We start from the raw sequence: 25,758 nt of genomic DNA, 5'->3' as shown, positions 1-25,758 counted from the left end.
ACTGGATTAGAGTGCATTCACTCTTCTCAACCAAGTCATTAGTCCTAAAACTATTACCTCTTGTTCTAGATTGCCCCATAAGACAAACATCTCTCAAATTTTAAAAAAAACTGTAGATGTTAGAAATCAGAAAAAAAATTGCTAGAAAGAGCTGTCTGGCAGAAGAGTAAATTATTATGTGACCCTTCAGAACAGCAGAAACATAATCTGTACACTTACCTTGTCAAATCCCTTTAGCATCTTGTATACCTCAGTTGATCTGTCATTCTTAAAAATAGTTTTTATGATGCTTGTCATGGGTACACTTCAAAACATGTGCTGTCTTCTCAATGCTGTTCTATCTCAGCCTAATTAAGGATTTAAAACCATTTTTTCTCATTTCAGTCCACAATTTAAAAAAACAATACTAAAAAATATCCTTGCTGCTAAGAGTCAAATGGAATATAAACATGTTTCTCTAAATCATCAAAAAGTGTGGATTGTAAAGTTATAATTACTACTTATTCTCATACTCAAAGTTCCATTTGTAAAATCTAAATGCTGTTGCCATGTTTTCACTGCTTTATTGATTTTGTATTACACTTTTTTTCAGGGAATTATATGTTCAAACACCTATACTTGAAATTCTCAAGTTTACACTTACCCAAGGCTAGAAATCTTATCCTGACTGCCACATCTAACTAGAAAAAGTGATGTCTTCTGGGGCCCATCAGTGGCAGCTCCATGCTGTCCTATTGTCAGCCCATTTCTGTTTTCCAGACAGCTTAACTCTTTGCCATACCTGCTCATACCCTTACTCTTTATCATTGCATTGCAAGAGGATATCTAAGGCTCCAAATGGGAAGAGTAAAATAGACTTTTTTTTCACCTCTACCTCAGATTGGATTTTCCTCATTAGGGAAGGACAGGACTTTACAACTTCTGATATGTGCCCTTTTACACATGTAGTGATGGATCTGTCCACGATGGCTCACAACCCATCAAACAGCTTAGTTCAAATGAGGCAGAATACCCTTTTTATAGGGCATAGACAGCTCAAAGATCCACTACCATGACAAATTCCAGGAAAAGGAATAGAAGGCTGGATGAAGGTATAGAATAAAATAGGAATGTTTTGGGAAGAGAACTACTGAATGCTATAATAGTTCAAAGTAACAAATATGCAAGACTTTTGAGTACAATGTGTGGATAGTAAGATTTTAACCAATTTAGATTTCATGCATTGAGAATTTTGTAAATGTAAAAGATAGTGAAGATGGTGTTTGGTATGCTTTCCTTTATTGGTCAGAGCAGTGAGTAAGGGAGTTGAGGTCTTGTTGCAGCTATACTGGATATTAGTTAGACCACTTTTGGAATATTGTGTGTAAATCTGATCTCCCTCCTAGAGGAAGGATGTTGTGAAATTTGAAAGGGTTCAGAAAAGATTAACAAGGATATTGCCACGGTTGGAGGATTTAAGTTGTAGGGAGAGGCTGAATAGGCTAGGGTTGTTTTCCTTGGAGTGTTGGTGGCTGAGAAGTGACCTGCAGAGGTTTATAAAATCATGAAGGTCATGGGTAGGGTAACTAGACAAGGTCGTTCTCTGGGTTGGGGGAGACAAGAACTAGAGGGAATAGGTTAAAGGTGAGAGAGGAATGGTTTGAGAGACCGAAGGGGCAATATTTTCATGGAAAAGGTGATGCATGTATGGAATGAGCTGCCAGAGGAAGTGGGGCTGGTACAATTACAGCATCTAAAAGGCATCTAGATGGGTATATGAATAGGATATCCAAGGCCCTAAAGGATCCCTCCCACTCTGCCAACAACATGCAAGTCCTGGGCCTCCACCACTGCCAATTCCTAGCCACCTGACGACTGGAGGTAGAACACCACCTCTTCCGCCTTGGGACTCTCCGATCACACAGCATCAGTCAATTTTCACCAGTTTCCTCATCTCCCTATCTTGAACTGTCCTACACATCCATCTTCCTTCCCACCTATCCATTCCACCCTCTGGTCTGACCAATCACCACCATCCAGGTAAAAAAAGGACTGCAGATGCTGGAAACCAGAGTCTAGATTAGAGTGATGCTTGAAAAGCACAGCAGGAGAGGCAGCATCCAAAGAGCAGGAAAATTGATGTTTTGGTAAAAAGCCCAACATCAGAAATTCCTGATGAAGGGCTTTTGCCCGAAACGTTGATTTTTTCCTGCTCCTTGGATGCTGCCTCACCTGCTGTGCTTTTCCAGCATCACTCTAATCTAGAATCACCATCATTCCTCCTCTTCTCCCCACCCCTCCACCTTCATCTACCTATTGCATTTCTAGGTACCTTCCTCTTCCCTCAGCCCCATGTCCCTCCATTTATCTCTCGGGGTGGGGGGGCACATTGCTGCTGATGAACTTATGCTTGAAACATCAACTCCTGCTCCTCTGATGCTGCCTGACCTGCTGTACTTTTCCAGCACCACACTTTCAGACACTGATCTCCAGCATCAGCAGTTCTCACTTTCTCCTGGGCTATTGGGCTGTGGAGTGGCAGATGGAATTTAATTTGGACAAATGTGAGGTGTTGCATTTCGGCAAGGCAAACCTGGGCAGGACTTCTATAGTTAATGATAGAGCCCTGGGGAGTGTTGCTGCACAAAGAGACCTAGAGTCTCGGGTAGACAGAATAATGAAGATGGCACTGCTATGCTTGCCTTTTTTTGGTCAGTGCATGAAGTATAAGAATTGAGGCCATGTCATGTCTGTACAGGACATTGGTGAGGCCACTTTTAGAATAGTAGTGTTCAATTCTGGTCACCCTTCCACAGGAAGGATGCTTAAAAGGGCTCAAGTTTTTTTTTGTTTAGATTCCCTACAGTGTGGAAACAGGCCCAACCAGTCTACACCAACCCTCCAAAGAGTAACCCACCCAGACCCATTTCGCTCCAACTAATGCACCTTTCATGATGGGCAATTCAGCATGGCCAATTCACCTGACCTGCACATCTTTGGACTGTGGGAGGAAAACTGAGCACGTAGACACTGGGAGAATGTGCAAACTCACACACACACACACACACACACACACACACACACACACACACACACACACACACACACACAGTCGCCAGAGGCTGGAATCGAACCTGGGACCCTGGTGCTGTAAGGCAGCAGAGGTAACCACTGAGCCACCGTGCCCCCCCCCAAGGATTTAGAAGGTTGTTACTGAGACTGGAGGATTTGATTCTGAATATACTGAGGCTGTTTTCTCTGGAACATCGGAGGCTGAGGGGTGACCTTGGAGACCGGTTTACAAAATCGTGAGGGGCATGGGTAGGCTGCACAGCCAAGGTTTTTTCCCCAGGGTGTTTGAGTTCAAAACTTGTCATAGGTTCAAGGTAAGAGGGGAAAGATTTAAGTGACCTGAGAGGCAACTTTTTCAGTGTGATGCTTGTATAGAATGAGCTGCCAGAGGAAGTGGTGGAGGCTGGTACAGTTTAATGGGTATATGAATAGGCTGGCAAATGGGACTGTCTGGTTGGTGTGGACAGTCTGGACTGCAGAGTCTATGTATTGTCTGACTGTTATATTCCCTTTTATTTATTCTGCTTGTTAGCACCACAAAATTCTAGTAAATGTCTTAGACATGACTTCCCCTTGAAGAAGCCCTGTTCACTCTACCTGATCATACATATTTTTAAATGCTTGGCTATTACATTCTGTATAATAGAATCTAACATTTTCCCAACAACGTTAAACCTAACTCTCTTTCTTGTCTGTTTCCCTTTGTTAAATAAATTTTCTGATATTTACTGATGTTTCTCTTTCTTTTAAGCCTTGGTTGTTTAGGAACTTTGGGATGTTATTCATGCCTTCTACTGCGAAGTGTTTACTCAATTCCTCTGCCATTTCCTGGATCCTGTTGTTTTCCCCTGTCACCACCTTAAAGGGTCTGTGTTCAATTTTTGGCTTCTCTGCATTTTTGTATATTTTTAAAGAAGCTTTTGATGTCTGTCTTGACTTGACTTCTAAGTTTACCCTTTAGTTTATCCTCTCCCTCTTTATTATATTTGTATATCTTTTGGTTTTTAAAGCTTTCTCAATCATCTGGCTTGACACTAATCTTTGCCACATTTGTTTTTTTATCTTCTAAATTTGATGCTGTCCTTAACTTCTGTGGTTGGCTTATCCCTTCCTAGAATCCTCCTTCCTCACTGTTTAAAATCTTTACTGTGAACTATTAACTGTTTTCTTAAAACATTTGCCATTATTGCTCAAATGTGTTTGCTAAACTCCTTTCCTTGTCCACTTGAGGCAACGCTGTCCTCATTTCTTTGTAATTGCCCTTACTTAAACATAGCAAGCTTTGCTGACCCAAGTTCTTTCCCCTTGAACTGAATATTATGGTCAGCGTTTCCTCTGGCTGCTTTTACTCTGCTTTCATCTATTAAAACTGACTCATTACATATCACCAAACCAAAATAGGCTGGTACCTGGTTGAATCCACAACTTGCTGCTCTTGGAAACGGTTAACGAATACAGTCCAAATTCTTCCACGGTTTCCTCTGCCAAATGAGCTATCACAATCCACACTAAGATTAATGACACCAGTAGTTAATGTAGTGCCTTTGTTACATATCTCATTATCACCTGACTTTTTTTTTTCTCTGTAAAGCTAATATTCTGGCGTCTATAGATTACTGCTACTAGAATTTGGAGGACCATATTATCTGCATTGTCAGAATGTAAAAGTAAAAAGTCTTAACATGCACCATAGCTCAGATTGGGTAGTTAATATTGCACACATCTAGTTCGCACAGCAATGGTGGATACTACTTGATCTGAGTGCACACAGTTAACCGAACTAATTAGTACATTTCAATTGTCATGTTGACTCTTAATGTCTTTTTTTACAGGCCTGTTCACAATCTTTTGTCAAACCCCTAATCATTTATGATTTATGATGGGTAGCTGGTGTTGTCCTCTGGTCCTGCCGATTTCTCTTTATGCTTTTTTGACTTCTTCCAGCTCCCGACTGTTAAATCTTGTGAATTATTTCTATTTTTGAAATTAATTAAACTTGTGTGCTTTAAATTGTAAAGCTGCACTGAACTTCAGCAATCTCATTCAATAAAGAAGTTAAATATTCTGTTCTTGTAGGTTAAATGTTTCATGTCAAACCATGGAGAAAAAAGCTGCTTTTAGAAACTTTAAATCCTTAAATAAGGAGGCATTTGTCAGTGGATCTGTTGGTGTGGTGCTCTTTGAACAAGTGTTCTTAAAATAGTTTATTTTTTGGATAGGCAGGGATACAGTATTAGTTTCCCATGACTTCAAATTATTGGAATGTTTTGGAGCCTGCTTCTCCCTTTTTAACTGTTTAAACCACTGTTAAACCTTCAGGCATTTTTGGATTATACAGAATCTCTACTGATGTTCCATGACAAATATAATACAGGAACATTCACCAGTGGTGAACGATATCTGACCATATAAATAATTGAGTTGTAAATGTTGTAATATTTAAGACTTAGATCAAATTTCAGCACTTGGTTTGTTCCCAGCTGTGTTGTGTTTTGGGCATGCCTGGAATGGTTTGCTGATAGCCTCAAATATGAGCTATATTATTGTATAACTGGTCCTTTAACTTTGGGATTATGCTCGCAGTATTGTGCACTGTAGATAACCGTCCTGTTGCTGGGGCAACTGCATGTCTTGTCTTGTTCCAACAATGCTTATACTCTAGTTCAATGTTTTAGTTTGAAAATACACATTCCCAGTACTTTTCCTGTTCCCAACCCACTTACAATGTATTATTTTTAACCAGTTTCAGCAATGATTATACACTTTTTCAGACAGTTGTGACACTGAGCTGAAAATAGTCTTTCTTTTTTCTGCACTAGATGATATTTGTTGTTGTTCTTCAAAAATGTGTAGTTTTGATAAATGTATACGTCAATTATAAGATGTGGTTTTTGTTAAGATAATTGTCGAAGTCACTAAAACCGTACTTATAGCATTCACTACCTGAATGTCAGTTTTATAAGTTGCTTTTGGATTAAGAAGTTGTTTTAGTTAATTTTATACCAGGCATGTTTGTTGCCAAATAATTGCTGCTGATACTGGGAAGTGTATTGTTACTTCTCTCAATTTGATTTCAACAATTGCGTGTGCATATCGTGGGAGGTTGACAATTTATTTAAAATGCTAATTCACATAATTTACAAGTAAATTGACAGTAGTTTAGTGTTTTTGATATTAGCCGCTATTTAGCAAATACAAAATCTTAACATGGCTGTACATGGATTTGGAACAGCATGCGGCATCTGGAATGCGTAAGTTGGCTGTAAGGGAAAATAATTAATGACTGGCTACTATTTTTCTGACAAAGGAAGTATTCACTATTATGGGTCTCCAATTCTGTCAGTCTATTCTTGAGAATCTTGATAGAAAATAAATTGATAGAGAGTCCTTCTAAACTCTGGTCTTATGGAGAGTAAAGGGTGATCTTACTGAAACGTGCAAGACTGAGGGAACTTGACCAGGTAGACATTAAAATATTTCAACTTGTAGGAGAATTTTGAACTAGGAGCCATAGTTTTAATTGACAGTCTCCTTTATTCTGTGACTGAAATGCATAGGAATCTCTTCTGAGTGGTGGTTGACTGTCTGTCTGGAATTGTCATGCAGAAAATTGTATGAGATCAATTGAAGTTTTTTTAAAGAGGATATTGACTTTTAAGAGTTAAGGGCTATGGGGAGCTGAGCTCGAGGGCAGATCATTCATCATCCATCATCTTATAGAATGATGGGCAGGCTTGAGGGTTGAATGGCCTTACCATAGGAAACCCTGTTCGTTCATTCTTTTCAGGAGGAATGTTAAACCTAGCCAAAGTGTTGCCCAATCTTTTTAACTTTTCACTTCCCAGTTGAGATATTTATATCAATTGTTTCTCTTGTGCTTTTTGCATTTCTTTCTTGGGGTGTTGATGTCACGGTTATGGAATACATTATTTTTCATCTGTCTTTGTCCTGAAGGTGGTGTGTTGCCGCCTTGAACTGCATCTGATGTGGTTACACCCACAGAATAGTTAGATTAAAAATACTGGAAACCCTCTGTCACCAGTGCAGCAACAGCAAGATAGTTTAAATGTAAATAGGAAAAAATTTTTGTTCATGCCTAGGTGGATTGTCTTACTGACTATATCAAAGATTACAGGGAGAATAGGAAGACTGAAAGAAGATAATGCCTACTGTTAATGAGTACAGAATAGAGAATGTTGCTTGTGCCACAAAGAAGTAGCCGGAGATACTCTGGTCTGGCAGCATCTGGAGAGAGAAAGCTGAGTTAATGTTTCTGGTTCAGTGGCAGTTCTTCAGAATGGCTGTGATTTCCAGCATCCACAGTTCTTTGGTATTTCATTTTTAATGTTTGTGACTTTGGATTAGGGCTATTTTACTGTAAAAGGATGGGGTTTTCATTTGGAGAGTTCAGAGACAAGGATTGATAAGTTAAAGAATGCTTAAGTTGAAAATGGAAGTGGATTTTGCAGGCTGAATTATGGTGGGTTTTTGAGATGAATAGTTAAGAGGTGTATAGTTAGGGTGGATGCTGGGAATTTGATTCTGTTAGGCGGGGATACCAAGATCCGTGGGCACAGCCTGAGAACTAGAGGGGGTCAATTTAGAACGGAAATGAGGAGACATTTCTTCAGCCAGAGAATGGTAGGCCTGTGAAATTCATTGCCACAGAACGCAGTGGAGATTGGGACTTTGAATGTCTTCAAGTCAGAGATTGATAAATTCTTGATCTCACCAGGAATTAAGGGATATGGAGAGAGTGGGGGTGCATGGCATTCAAATGCCCATCAGCCATGATTGAATGGTGGAGTGGACTCAATGGGTCAAATGGGAGCAGAAGTAAAGCCATGTCTTATGGTCCTAACTACAATAAACTCTTACCAAGCAAAACTTCAAGACATCAACATCCACACTCTACCTAAAATCCATGTAAAAATACACAGTAATAGCAACTTAAGGAAGGCGCTATACACATCAGTTATAATTTAATTTACAGAATAAATATTCTGATTATTGTGGTAGATCGCAGTATTTGAGGCATGTAATTTTTGCTAGTTTATAAAGAGTCCTGGTTGATGAGGTGCCAATTAAAACAAAGTTAGCTATATTTGAATGGTTAGGCTTTGGGACATTGAATGCGAGAATAATGATTCATAACACTTCTCGGCTTAATGTTTACTTGAAAGGTATGTTTAGAATAATATCCTTTAAAGATCAATCTTTGAGGGACTTAGCTACTACTCTTCCTAATTTTCAAATGTTTGAGATTTAGTTTAGGTGCATCAGCTTGCAGCTATTCACAACCTTGCTGTTCCAGCAGAAATGTGTTCATTTTCAGGAAGTCTTTAGATATAGATTCTAAAATATGTTTCAAAATTGTTAGGTATGCATTTTTTTAAGGTCATGTGCATCAAAGGCATAAAACTCACTGACCAGTAATGTAGGGCTTCTTGATTCTGCTTAAATTAGGATAAATTTAAACGTGCAAAAGCTTTTCATAAAGGAATATACTAGTCCCATGTCTTAATGATCAAGTTTCATGGTTGTTGTTAATAGCTTGAGTTTCAGCAAGGTAACATTTGTATGGGTAGAATAATTTAAAATGCTTGATTTCAGAAACCCTTTGAACATCAAATAGTAATAGTTCTGGGATGACCTAATATTTAGTTAAGATCAGAATTAGAAGGAGAAAACTTAATCAATAGATGACCCATTCCTGACCATGTGATAGAATCTAGGCGAAAGTGAGGAGGACTGCAGATACTGGAGATCAGAGTCGTGAGTGTGGTACTAGAAAAGCACAGCATATCAGGCAGCATCCAAGGAGCAGGAAAATTGATGTTTCAGGAAAAAGCCCTTCATCTGGACTGTTGGGCTTTTGCCTGAAACAAGATAGGATCTCTGTTAATACTTACCTCAATAAAACTTTAAATTCTGCATGGAATTTCTACACAAAAAACAATTTGCAAAATGTGTCTTAGTAGAACCTGCAAATCTGCAGGAAGTTTAATAACTTGCTTAAAGAAAAATTCATTAGTCTCAATCAAAGATTCAGTTTTGAAGTGAAGAGTTAATGTAAATTTCTGTTGCAAATGGATTGCAGGGTGCTAATTATTTTTGCATGGAGTTTTTTCTTTCTCGTAGTCAAGTAATAAGCTTTTTTTTGAAAAAGCAAAAGGCTTTGAACTTAAAGTTGGAAGCTACCAATTCGTACTTAAGCCCTGAGTTGAGAAGGCGGTGGAAGAGAATTTGCCTGGCAATATTAGAAACTGGGACTGTTCCACATTTTTGTTTAAATTCTCCGCAAAGGAATTGTGAGTGAAGCATAGTCTGGAGTTGAAAAGTCTCAGACGGGGGGGATTCAAGATGGCGGAGACCCAGCAAGTCTGAGTCTATAGTGCTCCTCCCAAGACTTGGGCAAAGTGGATCGCCCACCCCCACCACACTCACCAAATCATCTAAAATAGCTTTTATTTAATATAATTAGTTGTTTGGTAGTGTTAGTATTAAATTTAAATAATCTAATCTCTTAGGAAAAATGACTAAAGGGAGGAGAGCCCACAGCTCTCAGCAAGCAGGAACCCCTGCCCCACCCTCTCCAGCTGCAGCTGAGGCGTCCATAGCCGCCCCGGGGGACTTACCGACAATAACAAGCCTTGTGGAGATGATCACCAAGCTGGACGTGAAAATCAACGCATTTATCGAGGAGTCCCGAAATCGCTGGGAATCACTCTCGGCCGAGACATCCAGGAACTCGAGCGCCGAGTCGGAGAGGCGGAGTTAAAGGCCGCGACCTCCGACTGCAGCTCAATCGGCCGCGGATCAGGTCCAGACTCTCAAACAGCGAGTCCGGACCTTAGAGAATTACGTCGACGACCTTGATAATCGAGGTCGCCGAAAAAATATTTGTTTGCTGGGCCTTCCCAAACGGGAAGAGAAAGGCCAGCTCACAGCATTCCTGGAGCAGTGGTTGCCACAATTTTTGGATCTGGAGGCTGGATCAGGCCAGGTGTGGGTAGAATGGGCCTACCGGGTCGCAATACGCAGGCCTGGCTCGAATCGGCGCCCATGCCCGGTCCTGTTTCGGCTGCAGAGCTATAGGGAGAGGCAGATACTCCTAGATGCCTCTAGAAATCTTGGAAAAGATCCCAAAGCCATCATCTATAAAGGATCCAAGATCATGTTATTTCAGGACTTCTCCCTGGCTCTGGCTCGAAGGAGGAAGGCGTTTGATGAGGTGAAGAAGTGTTTAAGGGACTTAAATATTCAATACTCATGCTACCCAGCGACGCTATGTTTTAACCACGAAGGATCCGGGTATAATTTCAGATCTCCAGAAAAGGCTAAGGAATTTTTGGAGACTCTTAAATAAATCGTAAGAGACAATGTATGTTGGCTTGCCTTTTCCCCACTCCGATTTATATACCCTCCCCTTTTTTTCTTATCTTACTGTTTATTATTATCGGGGGGGGGAGAAAGAGAGGGAATTATTTATTTGCTCTCCATTTAATGGTTTTCTCCCCCCCCCCCCCCCCCCCCTTAGGGTTCTTTTTATTTTATTATTATACGTGTATGTATATATAATACACACACGTACACACACACGTTTAGTTAATGTTGGTGGGGAGAGGTGGTTACCTTATTCTATTTTACTTTTTGTCTCTAGGAGCGGGGTTATTTTCCCTTGCTATTTTATATTATTATATTTAATTATAATTTTTGAAGTTGTAATTTTATAGCTATATATGTTTATACATGGTATTAATACTACCAAATATACTCAGGTGTGGGTTGGGGTAGGGTGCTCACTGTTAACTCTAGCTCTGTATCATATCTGAATTCTCCACATCCTATTAAGGAGCGCCTGGGTCAAGGGTGGGGCACTGGTTGGGAGAGGATATGATGGACCGTTGGAAAAGAAGTGATACCCCCTGGGAACAAGAGGGATAATCTCCATTCAAATGTTTTTTTATTATTTAGAAACTGTTTTTTATTATACTGTTGAGTGTATTAGAGAACCTTTTTATCTTTGTAAATTCTATATGCTCTATGCTCAGGATGTTTTAGATAGGGTTTCCCCTCCCGAGGGGTCTCGGATTTACTCGGATGATTATGGTTGATCAGTCGGTTAAGTGGTGCACCTGGAATGTCAAAAAGGAAGAGATTTATTTTCTGTTCTCTCTTTCCATATAAGGAAAAATATTTTGGTGAACTGGGTGGCTGAAGGTTCCCCTGGACTTTCAAATTGGCCCAGGTTAATCATGGAATGTATTCCCCCTGACTTCCTTACAAATATGGTGCACCGAAAGACCGTATTATTTTATAAAATATGGCAGCCCTTTTACACAGATATTTTGGCTATCCTAACAAGGGCTTTTATTTAATTGAGATTACAAACATGGCTGGTCCGGGGCCCCTTGGGAGAGGAATCCCGCACGAATACGGGTTTTGTTATATATGATAACACATTCCGAGCAAGTATTTCAATATCCAACTTCTATATTAACCGTTGGGGTTTTTTTTTCTCCCCCCACTTCTTTTTTTTTCTCTCACATCTTTCAAATAAGTGAAAATGAATGTGACTCAATTATACACTCTGGCTAATTGTAGGTTAGATTAGTAGTTAATTGAGTCTTGTTTTTTCTCTCTCGGTATATTTCTCTTAAATTTTGATTATTGTATATTTAAGATTTATTTATATATCAATGTTTGTACTTGAGAGTTTTGTTTATTTTTGTAAATTTGTTAAAATGTTAAATTTCTAATAAAAATATCTTTTAAAAAGAAAGTCTGACTTTTCAAGGGAGCTGTGTAGAAAGCTTTTGACCTTCAACCTTCAATGTCATCAAAGACTTCCTGCAAGAAGTCATAAAAGGGAGGTTCAATAGAAAATTTTAGTCTGGAGAATGAGATTTTTGTATTTTCTTTTTGCTGTAATGTTTGTCATAACCTAAGACTTTGGTTTGAGTAGTGTTTGCCTTAATTTATGTATTTGAAATTGTGTGCAATACTGCAGCTTCATTTTTTTTCTCAGTAAACTACTCCAGTATTTGAATTTTTCCATTTGACTATTAACAATCTCTATGGGATTGTAACACCCGGGCACAACTTATCACAATCTGATAGTGACTTAACAAGTAAAGATAAAGCTGTTGAACTGGAAAAAGGCAAAGGTCAGTTAAATATGAAGAAATATGAGCCATGTTAATGGGGCAAGTGTTAGCAACTGTTTAATTCGTAAGCACTGGGCAGAGATATATAGAGCATAAAATAACTACATTTCAACTGGATGGAAAAGTACATTGGCAAGTAGAGTTTGAGAATCAGATTTATGTCAATAAAAAGACTCCAATGATTTGGCGATAATTTAGCTTTGTAAAAAATGATAAAGTACAAAGCGATTAGCTAAATGTGCAAGATTGTGAACTGTTGATAGCGTAAATAAAAGGCAACTGTTTCTAGGAGCAAGTAGGACTTGCAGGGGAACTTGTTTTTGAATGGCCATGAAAATGGAAGGTGGTATGGGATAAATATGCAACAAATTCAGTGAGTTGATGGCATAGTACTTTGCTAGATTATTAGCCCTGAAACCCAGGTTTAAATCCCACTGAATTTGACAAATTTAATGACCATGAAAAAATGACGATTTTTGGAAAAAAAAACTTCTATCCTTACTTGATCTGGCCTACATGTGAACTCCCAACTCATAGCAATGTAGATAAACATTGACTGCCCTCTGTGGCCTATCAAGCCTCTCCATTGTAAGAATCATATGGCTAACGGGGTTGTGCCTAAATGTGTACATATACAAGAAAATGTAAGTGAGTTTGTAGTGGAGGTTGAAGTTTGCAGGTTCAATATTGTGGCCATATCTGATGCAGCTGGGAACTAAATATCTAAAGACTGGTATATGTGCATGGGGGATTTCTTCCTTTTTGTTAAAACCAGTTTAATTTCATTTCTTGCTCACTTGTAGAGTCAGAAGGCATAGAATCTGTGTGGGTAGAGTTGAGGGGGCGGGGGAGGGGAAACACCCTGATAGGAATTATGTTCAGGCCCCCCGAGCAATAATCAGAATGTGGGACAACACAGAATTCACCCAACAGTTTGAGAGGAAGAAGCTGGAATCAGATGTAACAATTACAGTTGAGTAAAGGGAGCTGGAGCTGGAAGGAGAGCCTCACAAGAAAGGTGGGAATTTTTGGAAGTAACCAGGGAGACACTGCAGAAATTCATCTCAAGGAAGGACGAACATAATAAGGATAATCCTTAGTATGTTTGATGGCTGATGGAAATCAGGGATTGTACAAAACCAAAAAGAAACTATTTGAAATCTTTTTTAAAAAATAAGAAACCAGCAGAGGACAAAAGCAAAGGGTGGGGTGAGGGGGAGAGAACAAAGAGTAAGCTAGCTAGTAATATTTTTCTTAAAAATTGCAAGAGAGTTGTCATCTAAAAGATTAGAAGCAAGGATTGGGAAATTAGACAGTTGGAAAGTGAGGCTGGTGAAGTAGTAATGGAGGATGTAAAACATGACGAAGAAGGTGTTCTGCATCAGTCTTCATGGTGGAAGACGCCAGTAACAACCAGAACTTGAGAGTTGGGCAGAGGTGAGTGTAGTGGCTGTCATTTATTTTTTTAAAAAAGAGTGCAGGGAAGCTGAAAATGTCTGAAGATGGATAGGTCATGCAGACTGGATGAAAGGAGGTGGCTGGGGAGATTGTGGAGGCATTGGTGCTGATCTTTCAGGAATCACTGGGGACAGAAAGGGCCCCATAAGATGGGAAATTGTGTGTTAGCCTGATCTCGGTCTTGGTGTTGGTAAGATTTGAGAGTCCGATGTTAAGGATGAGATTGTGGAATACTTTCAAGTGTGTGATAAAATAGGGCTGAGTTTGCATGATTTAAGAGCTCATACAGCTGTATGGCATGGAAACAGACCCTTCAATCTAACTCGTCTATGCTGACCAGATATCTTAAATCTAGTCCCATTTGCCAGCATTTGGCCCATATCCCCCTCAACCCTTCCTATTCATATACCCTTCCAGATGTCTTTTAAATGTTGTAACTGTACCAGCCTTCTGCACGAAAAAGCTGCCCCTCTGGTCTCTTTCAACCCTTTTCCCTTGCATCGTAAACGTAGTTTTGGAGAAATCCCCATTAAAGCTGTAAAGTTGCAAGGTCCCAAGGTAGAAGGTGAGGTGTTCTTCCGCCAGCCGTCGACCCCATGGGATTAATGTGGATTTCATCAGTTTCCTCATTGCCCTCCTCCCACTGTTTAGTCTGATCAGTAGCACTTAAACTTGAAAATGAGCATAAACTGTACAAAAGTTTTTAAAAATTATTTTGGTCATTAAAACTTTAAACAACTTTTTTTAAATTTGAAACCCTAAAAATGCAAGCTGGATACAAAATTAAATGAGATATTAAATAGGCTACCAGACATTTTTGGCAAATTCTGTGTGGCTGAGAGAATATTTCCAACTGCCAGAAGTTATCAAAAGTATTTGCTGTCTGAGTAAGTGTTTTTGAAGTTGACAACACTTCCAGGGAGGAGCCCTTTTTTCCCAACAAATCAGCCTGACCAGACATAATGGCTGTATAGTGACTTCCCAACTCAAAGGTTTTTTCAATTTTAACCTTTTTTTTCTCTATCAACCTGTTTAAAGATGTCATTACCTACCTCTGGAGGAGGTAGGATTTAAACCTAAGCCTCATGGTTCAAAGGTAAGAATGCTACCCACAAGAGGGCTCCGTAAAGCTACTGCACTTGATTATAGCCAGGTGGTCTCCCATCCAAGTACTAACCATGCCTCAGTCTGCTTAGCTTCGGAGATCAAATCCGATTGGGTTTTTTAAGACTAGTATGGCCTAAGGGAGGACTCTAATGCAATATTGTTTATGGGTCATATTAATTTCCTGATGTGTTCTTTCATTTGTAAAAATATATTGAGCCACTATGACAACAGTGATCCAGCACAATAGTTTTCAGTGTGTGCATCTGATTTGATAGACCAATTTTATTAACTACTGCCACGAAAGTTTGTTTTCTCCTCTGCTAAGGCACTAAGTTCAATTCCTAATCATGAATATTTTCAGTGTTCTCATTTGAACAGCTATATTGATCTTGATCCAATAGTAGCACTTTGACCTGAGTTGTGGGTTTAAGCCCCATTCCAAATTTTTGAGCACAACCCAGGCTGATACTTCAATATTATGCTGAGGAAATACTGCATTCAGAGGTGCCATTTTCAAGATGCAACTTTGGAGTTTCGGACTGCCCTTCTGTCGAAGAGGAAATACATATTTCCTCTGGTGGAAGTGTGTCCTGACCAATATGTAGCTCTACCAATACCAATGTAACATTACTGGGTCCTAATTCTGTGTGACCTTGCAAACTTTCTGCAAACTGATTCACTTTTGTTTGTAATTGTTAGTACATAATTTTCCAAGGCAATTCATAAACAATTTTAAAACCATGCAACGCATGTTGATATGTTGCTCAAGATGTAAACAGTGTTTCCAGCATGAAAAATGGATAGCCATTATGAAAGAGACTCTGATCCTCGTGGTTGGCTGACTATAGCAGCAATAGAATGCTTATTCTATGCAAGTATTCTTTGATCTTTGCCTCCTCACTTTGCTACCCAGTTGCAGTTCGTCTGGAAGTAAATCCTATTTAAAGGAATTGAGTTAGGAAGAAAATTTACAGATGCATTGTATCTAATTGCAGCTGTCCTTCAAAGAGAAGATTTTCCTAATTCAGATGAAGCCTCTTGAGAGCACAAGTGATGTAACTTGTAATGTTTAATAGCCAGAAAATGACATTCTATGGATTCTGAAATATTTAGAATTATAGTTATTTAATGCCCACCTTTATACAGTTTAAAAAATTTGAATTTAACATGCCATAAAATGACTACCATGGTTTAAATGTTACTACTGATTTTAGATGAACAATTTCATAAGTTGTAAGGGCAGTGTCTCTCATGTTTCTGTAACTTTAATTGTGGACTGAAATGGGAAAAGAACTGTTCTAAGCCAACGTTTACTGAAGGATTACTGCATGTTTTTGAAAACTGGTGGCCTGATGACCCTAATAGGCATTCCACATGGTTGTGGTCCAGGTATTGTTGACAAAGGTCTTCTGCTTGCCAGCAACCATGTGATTGTTCCCTGATAGCTGAACAGCTTGGGCTTGTGACCAAGCTGGGGAAAAGCCATCATATCTCTATCCAAGATGGAGGACAGAAAAACATTGTAACTCTTCAAACTGTTTTCTTTAAGGTATTTTCAGTGTTGAAACTGATTTCCTTGAATTCTAGGAACAGTAATTACTGCATTTGTGAGCTGTTGCATTGTTTTGGCACTTTAGAAGGAAAAGAGAGCAAAACGGCTCTTTACAAAGGACAAAGAGACAAATCAGTGACCGCATGGGAAGTGAAACAAACTGAGGTGAACCTGCCCTGCTGTCTATTCTGTGTGGAATTCTGGCCTCCCTTCTATAGGGAGGATGTTGTGACCCTTTGAAAAGGTTCAGAAAAGATTTACAAGGATGTTGGAGGGTTTGAATTATAGGGAGAGGCTGGTTGGCTAGAGCTGTTTTCCCTGGAGCACCTAAGGCTGAGGGTTGACCTTTTATAGAGGTTTATAAAATCATGAGGGACATGGATATAGGGTAAATAGACAACATATTTTCCAAGGGTTGGGGGAGCCCAAAACTAGAGGGAATAGGTTTAAGGGATGAGTGGCAAGATTTAAAAATGTCCTAAGGGGCAACTTTTTACGCAGAGGCTGGTACGTGTATTGAATGAGCTGCTAGAGGAAGTGGTTGAGGCTGGTACAATTACAGCATTTAAAAGGCATCTGGATGGGAGTATGAATAGGAAGGGTTTAGAGAAAAATGGGCCAAGTACTGGCAAATGGGACTAGATTTATTTAAGATATCTGGTCAGCATGGACAAGTTGGATTGAAGGATCTGTTTCCATGCTGTACATCTAAGTTTAAGAACTCTGTTCACTATGCTAAAAGCCTCTAAATCTGGAGAAACCTTTTTTCTCCAATTGCTATGATGTCTAAAAGTTGTCTGACTCACGGTGAACCAGTCGCCTGTACCTCTTATAAACCAGTGAAAGTTTCTAAAGGAGGAATACAGAGAATCTGTTCTGATCAGGACAAAAATCAGCTCTGCAGGTCTGGTCTTGTGAACAGGAACCCAAAAATTGTTTTCCTTGTCTTTCTCTCTCCCTCTAACACAATGTTTGTTTGATCTGTATGTGCCCTTATAATGGAATTTAAAGGGCTAGAAGTTTTTCTGTAGAGTTGTATGCCATTGATTCATGATTTCTTCCCATTAGCTCTAGTCTATATGTGTAAATAGTTGATCATCAAAGCCAAAACCAACCTCTTTTGTCAATATTGTTCTAAAAGACACTCAAATTGAGGAATTCTGCCTACGTTTGAGTCTTTCACTGTTCTGACAACTGGGAATAGCAAGGCTTGGTTTTCAATGCTACCCTAATGAAATGTAATGAAGTTACCAGAAATGAGTTCTGTCCACCTCCACAAGAAGCATTCTGCTCTTAATCCAAGAACCGTACCAAAGCAGCCTCTTTACGGATTCCTAGACTTAACTGCTGTGTGGAGAAACGGAACTGTATCCTGAAATTCTTGACCTAGGTACCAATGTTTTATAAACTTAATGTTTTAAAATCTTTTCCAGAATATAAAGTGGACAAAAGGTTCGAGTAGGGTTACAGTTGACTTGGTTGTGAAGCTGGTACAAGTAATGAACCCTTTCTGGAGCATGTCTACAAGTTCTGCTCGAAAGGTAATAGAATATTTGTCACAAAGTGATAGAATAAAATATGCTGCAAAACGACAGGTATTGGATGAAAGTAAGGAAAGCGCAAAATCAGGCCAAGTGTTAAAAATATCAGTAAAAACTTATGCAAAGTATTCTGCATTTAAAGCTTAATTATTTATCCAATTTACTAGATATTAAAGCTGAATTGTAAATAAAGTACTTTCTGAAATTAACCATTAGCAATGGATGATATTTTTAGACCTAGAGTTGCAGTAATTTGCATGACACTGGTAGTAAATCGCTGACAACTGATCACATCCAGGCTGTTTGACCTGGCTAAAATCCATCTAATTTCATTTCTCTTCCCTGCTATGAAAACTAATTCGAACAGGTCTACTGAATGATGGGAAGTACATTTTTGGTTAGTCGGGTTAATGGAGATTTACAATGTATGAAGGGCACCTAACTTTGCCATTAAAGAGTTTTTTAATGATGGCCTACTTTGAGATTTCCATGTGTTGCTACTAGTTAAATGAAAAAAGATGGGGATTATTCCATCCCTGCTGACCTCCAGGAATATGCCTATTTCCTACTCAATGCTTATCTGAGTGCGGCATTCTAAGGTGAATGCTCTGTAATATGTTTGTCCAATCTGCAAAGCTAGTTTTATTTACAATATTATGCATGAATATTATGTAACATTTTACATTAGCACCTATGAGTGATGTAGAGCACTGAAGTTTAAAATCTGCTTTTTCATGATTGATGTACAGAAATCAGACAGTGAAGAAAGAGGTTTGTCTGGAGAACAGAAGACCAGCCCTCCACGTTCTTCTTCAGCTAAGAAACAGTTGCCTTCTATACCAAAAAATGCTGTTCCTGTGACGAAACCCATTTCTCCTGTCACACCTACGCAGTCAACGAATGGGACGCATGCTTCCTATGGTCCCTTTTATCTAGAATATTCTCTTCTTGCTGAATTGTAAGTAGCACCTCTTGTATCTTTTGTGCTTCCTAGTGTGCAGAGGAGTGCATTATTATATGATAGTATACTGTGTCCAGCTTTACAAGATTTAAAAAAAACTGCAGATATTGGAGACCTGAAACCGAAAACAAAGTGCTAGAGAACTTCAAAACTGGAGTTTTTAATCTGATACTCCCATTGAAATGAGCGAGCAAAGATTCAGTTGAGAAAGTTGTGTACTGACTCAATAATAGCAAGTTTATTCGTGGTCCTTTTAAGCAGAGTTCTAAACCTTAGCCAAATCTTCAGAGTAGCCCTGAAATCCCAACTTTTCAAGGAAAATCTGAACGTGGGTTACAATAAGCTCTATAATTGTTGCATTAGAGTTGAAGATTTACTTAATGAGCATTTTGGTTAATAGAATTCCTTTTGATTTTGATAATGAAAGTAATTTGTGCTTGAAATTACAGTACCTTGGTGGTAAAGCAGAAACTGCCTGGAGTCTATGTACAACCCTCCTATGGATCTGCTTTAAGTGAGTTGCATAATCTGTTATTGGTTTTGTTTCTTATGTATTTTGCTTTGCAATTTTGTGAAACTAATTATTTTGCATCTGTTTTCAGTGTGGTTTGGGGTGATCTTTATAAGACATGGCTTATATCAGGATGGCGTATTTAAGTTTACTATTTATATCCCTGACAACTACCCAGATGGTGACTGTCCTGTAAGTAATGAATTTTTTTCCACTTCATTTTCTCAACGTATTTTTCACATTATACCCACAACAAGTGCACTGGAAGCCCAGAGCAATTTATGTAGTAGGTTACAATGCAGTGTGTATTTTTGCAATGGCTTTATTTGAATGTTTTAATATGCTCTTCAGGGTCAGCTAAAGTAAGGAGGTTAACTTGTCTAAGTACACTATACCAATTTCAAAACTAAGACTGCAGCTATTAAGTCAATTCTTCCTCCTACTCATCCAATTTTGTTGTTTGTTTCTCTCCTTGCCCCTTCCCCTTGATGTTCTTGGGATGAAGTCTTGTCTCATCTTTCCAGTGCATAAGGAGCAGTATCGTCTTAACCAGAGTAGTCTTGTATTAGTTGTAATGTAGTCATGTTGATCTTGGTTTGCTGCTACTCTAAACCAAGAAAACTAGTTGTCCTATCTAGCCAAATTAAAAACTGAAACTGTGGATGCTGTAAATCAGAAACAAAAACAGAATTGCTGGAAAAGCTCCAAGTCTGTCAGCATTTGTGGAGAGAAATCTGTTTTTGGTCCTATCCAACTAGTTTAGAGTCTAATTACTACTGCCTTGGAGTCCTTTCTACAATGGCTTATGTAATAAGGGACGCAGCGAAAAGCTGGTAAGTGAAATACTTTCTGCTTCAGGGCTTAGAATGCATTATGCCAAAGTCCAGTTGGTTCGTACCGATTTGAAATCGTGTTGATGCTACTTCAATTCCACCTTATGAAATTAAAGCTATCTTAGTATCTGCAGAGGACTGTCTGCTGTGTTCTGAAATATATGCAATTTGAGTGATTGGCTATGCTGTCTGGGTCGGATCTCAAAACAGCTTAAGCTTAAGTGACTGCTTTTTAGTTGTACCATCTGGGAACCTTTTCAAATTTGAGCTTCATATTGAATGTGCTATATGGCATCTTGTGCAGAGCCATGTGAATACAATCTTCCACGTTGGAGTAGTTTTATGCTCCCAGCTTTTGTGGTATATTGATGTTGTCGAGGAGTCAATCTCGCATCTAAAAGTTTAAATGTGTTTGATCAAAATGTTGTAAATGATCTTGGCTACTATAGTGGAAACTATAGTGTCTGTCTGTAACTGACAAGAAATTTCAATTAACATCTCAACTGGGTTTTAAAATTTTTTGACATTCTGGTACATAAAGGGAAGAATGCAGATTTTTTAAAAAAAAGAGTTGCAGAGTTCAAAGGTTGACTGCTGAAACCAACTATTCTGTATGATTTTTTTTTTTAAAAGGTGAAAACTATTGGTGTTGTAATAAATCCAATCTGAACTCAAACAGTGAAACACACTCAGGTGCAACCAAAAAAAAACCAGGTGGCTATCTGATTGCAGCAGCCAGTGCAGAATTGAAGCATTCAATATATTCACAAGCATTAAATATGCACTTCTGCCAACCTGAGCTACAGTTAACATCACTAATTTTCATTGTTTTTATTATTGTTCTAACTCTCAAAACCAACAGTTATCAGTCTCAAATCAGTAACTGCAATGTGAAACTTTAAATGTTGGGGGGAGGAAAAACTTCTTCCAAGCAGAAGAACCACTAACTTGGCAGAAGGATTTTGAAACAATGAAGTGACTAATTTGGATGTTTACCTTTTTTATTTTGCATTCTTTTAGCGCTTGATGTTTGATATGCCAGTCTTCCACCCACTAGTAGATCCAACAACAGGAGAATTGGATGTAAAAAGAGCATTCACAAAGTGGAGGTTAGTCTGAGATGAGCATCTGAGTACCACAACCATCACTAAGATTGTATATCTCCACCTTCTAACATGGCTTGGCTATGCTTAAAAACCCTCCATGCCTTCATCTCTAGACTTGACTAATCTAATACATTCCTGACTTCCCATGTTGCTCCAACATCTTTGTATACTTCCCTCCATTCCTCAGTCCTACCAGATGTGCTTTAATTTTGACATTTTACGGCTCTGACTTTTGACTTGCTTCAGCTCCGTAGAAGTGAATCAATAACCAAGATTTTGGGTGTTAGCCTTCTATAGCCTGCTATAGATTAGTATTAAATTTTGCTTTATGATGCTCCTGTGAAGTACCTTGGTACTTGGTTTTTTTTTCCCCCATTTAAAGGTGAGGTATAAGTAAAAGTTAAGCTTTATAATTGGTTTGAGATGCTGACTAATCTTTTTATTGTTGAACTAAAATGGGATAGTTTTTGGTTTGCCAATAAGTGAATATTTATATTGGTTGCTTTAGAAAAAACAAAGCAATTTTAGTGAATTTTGAGAATATTTGTAGCTCAGGTTGAGGTTCTGGATGTAGGTTTCCTCGCTGAGCTGGGAGGTTCATTTCCAGAATTTTTGTCACCATACTAGGTAACATCTTCAGTGGGCCTCAGGCGAAAGTGTACATGATTCCTGCTTTCTCTTTATATGTTTGGGTTTCTTTGGGTTGATGTTATTCCCTGTGGTGCACCAATAACATCACCAATCCAAAGAAACCTAAACATATAAATAGAAAGCAGGAATCGTGCAAACTGCATCACCTGAGGCCCACTAAAGATGTTACCTAATAGTGTTGAAACGTCCACAAATTAACTACCCAGCTCAGCGAGCAAACCTACATCCACAAAGCAAATTTTTAAAAAAACTTTTAGCATTGTGTACTGATTTCTTTAAGTCTGTCACACTGGCTTCATTTGCAGGGCCATATGTTTGTTTCTATTCATGCAAATCTTGAAGTAAGCTGTAGATTTTTTTCATTTTTAACAAAAAGCTATGTAATTTCTTATCACTCCCACAAGTAGATCAATCTAGGTTATACACTTGCAATGCTATGCAACATGTATGCATGAAAATGCCTGAAGGAATCTAGGAGGAAATCATTTTAGAGGTAAATGGTAAAGAACTTGGTGACTGCACAAATCTGTCTTAATGCTCTCTTACTATGATACTGTTCTTCCCATAGACGGAATCATAATCACATCTGGCAGGTACTGATGTATGCTCGTCGAGTGTTTTACAAGATTGATACAGTTAATCCCTTGAACCCTGAAGCTGCAGTACTGTGAGTATCAAAAAGAACTTACAACATTATCTAGGATCTTTCTTCTAAAAGAATGTTTGTTTATAGCTGGGCTTTTTTCATTTGATGCTGAAAGAATGGTGGTGAGCAAGTTTCACTTTTGTCATTTCCAATGTGGCCCAGGGTGAATTACCTGACCCCTGATCACGCTATCTGTACGGCTGATTTTAGGCCTGTTGTGAGGTAAGAGAGAAATCTGAACTGCTGTTAGTTGCATTTTTTTTTGAGGAAACCAACCAATCTTTTTCAGGTGCACTGACAAAGCATTCACCTGCCGCCTCCACCAGTGTAAGATATCAACTGAGGTCCAATTCTCTGTTAGACTTGGGTGCGTAATCTGGTGAGTGTACCATTGACCGGTCTGCACAGCCAATGAAGAAAGAAACGCCGGAGGTCTCTGGAATTCAGGATTGCTGAAGACCAAGCACCTGATCAGTTCAATGCAGAAGATGTGCCTCTGTTCTTGGCCATAAGTGGTATGCTCATCCTGCAGCGATAGGCAGAGTAACATTGGAAAGGTGTGGCAGATGTACTCGGATTAGAATGAAAGATGGTAGACGCCTACTATTTTTAGTACTGTGGTGGCTCTGACATACAAGTATCTTGCCATCGCCAGGAAAAGATGGCAGCTGGCTTGAAGATCCAAGACCTACAGAATGCTCAGTAGCTGCAGTAGACATTTGAACCTCAATGCCATCACTTTATTCCTGGTTTAGCATCAGTAAGGAGGAGTGAGAGACGTTTTGATCTTGATCCTGATGCCCCTCCCTCTCAGAAGCAGGATGGTGATGATGAAAAGCACCTTAGGGAGCGGGAATGATAAACCTTGGGCATCCACATATGAGCATGAAGCCTGCAACAGTTCAAACCATGGAGGGTGACCTTGGAGGGCTAGCCTGGGCTTTCTAGGCTGAAAGGCAGCTGGGGTAGCTACCAAGTCTTTTGTCTAAGTAGGTCCAGGTCCCATCATCTAACTGCGGAAATTGGGTTGCACCTAGGAGGGAGAGGATAAAGTGTACCTAAGGCACACATGTGGCACTGATGCTACATTGTGGGAAATAAACCATTACTCTAATATACTTTTTTCAGTTGCAATATTATGTCTGCTGTACTATTCGCTTTGCTAAAGAACCTGATGAAGTCTGACCTGGATGAGTTGAGGATCATCTTCATGCATCTCAAGGATGTTAAGTTTGAAAAGGAAACTTCTCCCAGTAAATATCCACGTGGGGGAGAAAACCTTGGACAGAAACTGACACCCGTGAGTGCTGCAGTACGAATGAGTTTGACACCTCCAGCATATCTGATGCTGATCCCCAAATGTGACTTTGGTCACAGATTATTTGAACATTTGAGAGTGGACTCCTTTTCCTGTTCTCAAATGTCCTTGGCTGGTGGTAGGGAGCTGTATAAACATTTGTATAATCCGTAGCACCCTGCATATGGGGGAGGCCCCTCAACTTCAAGCATAACTTTGGGGAGGTGGGCACTCTGATATGAGAATAGTCTCGGCTCTCTGCTTGCTTGCTTGCTTTTTAAAAAAAGCCTGAGCTGTCCCTGTCCTCCAACACCACTTCTCCCCCTGTTGAAGCTCATCCTTCGAAGAATTCTTTTTAACTCTTCTCACTTTCTTCAGGTCAAAAGTAAGTGCCTGCATGGGCCTCAGTTGATCCTGACTCTTTGTGGAGTACATGAAACACTAATTTCTTTTTTGCCCCAATCTTACTTGAGGCCTCTTCCCATAACTTTCTCCACTGCAATAATTACATCATCAATACTGCTTCCCCTCGATCTGAAAAAGGTATGTTTTTCCAGTTCACTTCCAATTTCCACCCTGCCCTCATGTTCACCCATCTCCAGCTCTTCCCTTCCCTACCTCCACATCAGATTCCATTTCTGGGGATAAGCAAGCCACTGATTATACACCACAAATCCACTGGCTGTATGGCTAACTTGACTACAAATTCTCCCTGCTTCCTGTAAAACCGTTCAGTTTCTTCATTGCCATTGCATCTGGTCTGGTGATGCCACCTTCTGCAGCGGCGCCTCAAAAATATCCATCTTATCAACTGAGGATTCCCTGCTACAGTGGTTGACAAGCCCCTTTACCCGCGTTTGGCTTATTTTCTGCCCTTGCCCTTTTTCCTTCCTGCAAGAACAATGTAGTCTCATGGTCCTCATTTGCCACCCTAACAGCTGTCAAAGGATTAAGATGCAATTCCTGTTATCTCTATTGGGATGCCACAACCAGATGCATTCCCTTCCCCTCCTTCGACATTCTGTAGGGACCATTCCTTCTGAGGCACCATGGTGTGCTTCTCCATCCCCAAGCACCTTCTCACTTAATTGCAGAAAGTGTGACCTGCATGATTACTTCCTCCCTCATTGCCAAATAAGGTCCCAGTCAAATCTTCTAGGTGAAGCAGCGATTTATCAATGCTTCATTTGCTATTCTGTATAATCTCCGTTACATTGGAGAGATTTAACACTGGCTTACCACTTTACAAACAACTATGCTTTGTCTGTAAAAATGACCAAGAGTCTTCAGCCACCTGCCACTTCAACACACCACTGTTCCCACATCACTATTTGTGTTGCGTGCCTGCAGTGTTCCAGTTAGCTCAAAGAACAGCATCTCCTTTTTTCCGCTTGAGGGCCTTCAGCCTCTGGAACCTGACATTGAGCCCAATAACGTTAGAGAGTGCCTTGCCCCCACCCCACCCCAGTATGACTTGGATTGCTGTGGGGTGAAGGGGGAGGTGACTAGTTAAATAAAGCTGATATCAGTGACTGGACTTGAAACATAGTTCTTACTGCCAGAACTCTGAATTTGCCAGCAATTTGTTTTTGTTTAAGACAAATGCATCTCTACTCACTCCACCTCCTGGAATTCAGCTGTTCCGTCCAAGGTTGAATGAAGGCTCTAAGGCCAAGATGTGAGTAGCAGCCCTGGCTGAACCCAAACTCTGCATCAGTGAGCAGGTTATTGCCAAGCAAGTGCTGCTTGACAGCATTGATGACACCTTCCATCACTGATAGGGTAGTAATTGGCTATGTTGGATTTGTCTTGGTTTTTGTGTGCAGGCCATACCAGGGAAGTTTTTTTCCACATGATCAGGTAGATGTTAGTGA

At 39.5% G+C, this 25,758-nt stretch overlaps 1 protein-coding gene across 2 annotated transcripts in view; it reads left to right on the top strand.

Annotated features, from left to right (window-relative positions):
* Window positions 1–25,758, top strand: part of aktip (akt interacting protein) — a 39,393-nt gene that overhangs the window by 5,831 nt on the left and 7,804 nt on the right. For both annotated transcript variants that reach the window (XM_060837718.1, XM_060837719.1), the window contains exons 2-7: window positions 17,772–17,879; window positions 18,629–18,837; window positions 19,290–19,354; window positions 19,443–19,543; window positions 21,205–21,293; window positions 22,510–22,608. In XM_060837718.1, the coding sequence (XP_060693701.1) occupies window positions 17,838–17,879; window positions 18,629–18,837; window positions 19,290–19,354; window positions 19,443–19,543; window positions 21,205–21,293; window positions 22,510–22,608 (605 nt within the window). In that variant the 5' untranslated portion in view covers window positions 17,772–17,837. The remainder of the gene's footprint in view (window positions 1–17,771; window positions 17,880–18,628; window positions 18,838–19,289; window positions 19,355–19,442; window positions 19,544–21,204; window positions 21,294–22,509; window positions 22,609–25,758) is intronic.

The sequence above is a fragment of the Hemiscyllium ocellatum genome, chromosome 17 (assembly GCF_020745735.1).
Source record: "Hemiscyllium ocellatum isolate sHemOce1 chromosome 17, sHemOce1.pat.X.cur, whole genome shotgun sequence".
NCBI classification, from domain to species: domain Eukaryota; kingdom Metazoa; phylum Chordata; class Chondrichthyes; order Orectolobiformes; family Hemiscylliidae; genus Hemiscyllium; species Hemiscyllium ocellatum.
This window is presented reverse-complemented; position numbering and strand designations above follow the sequence as displayed.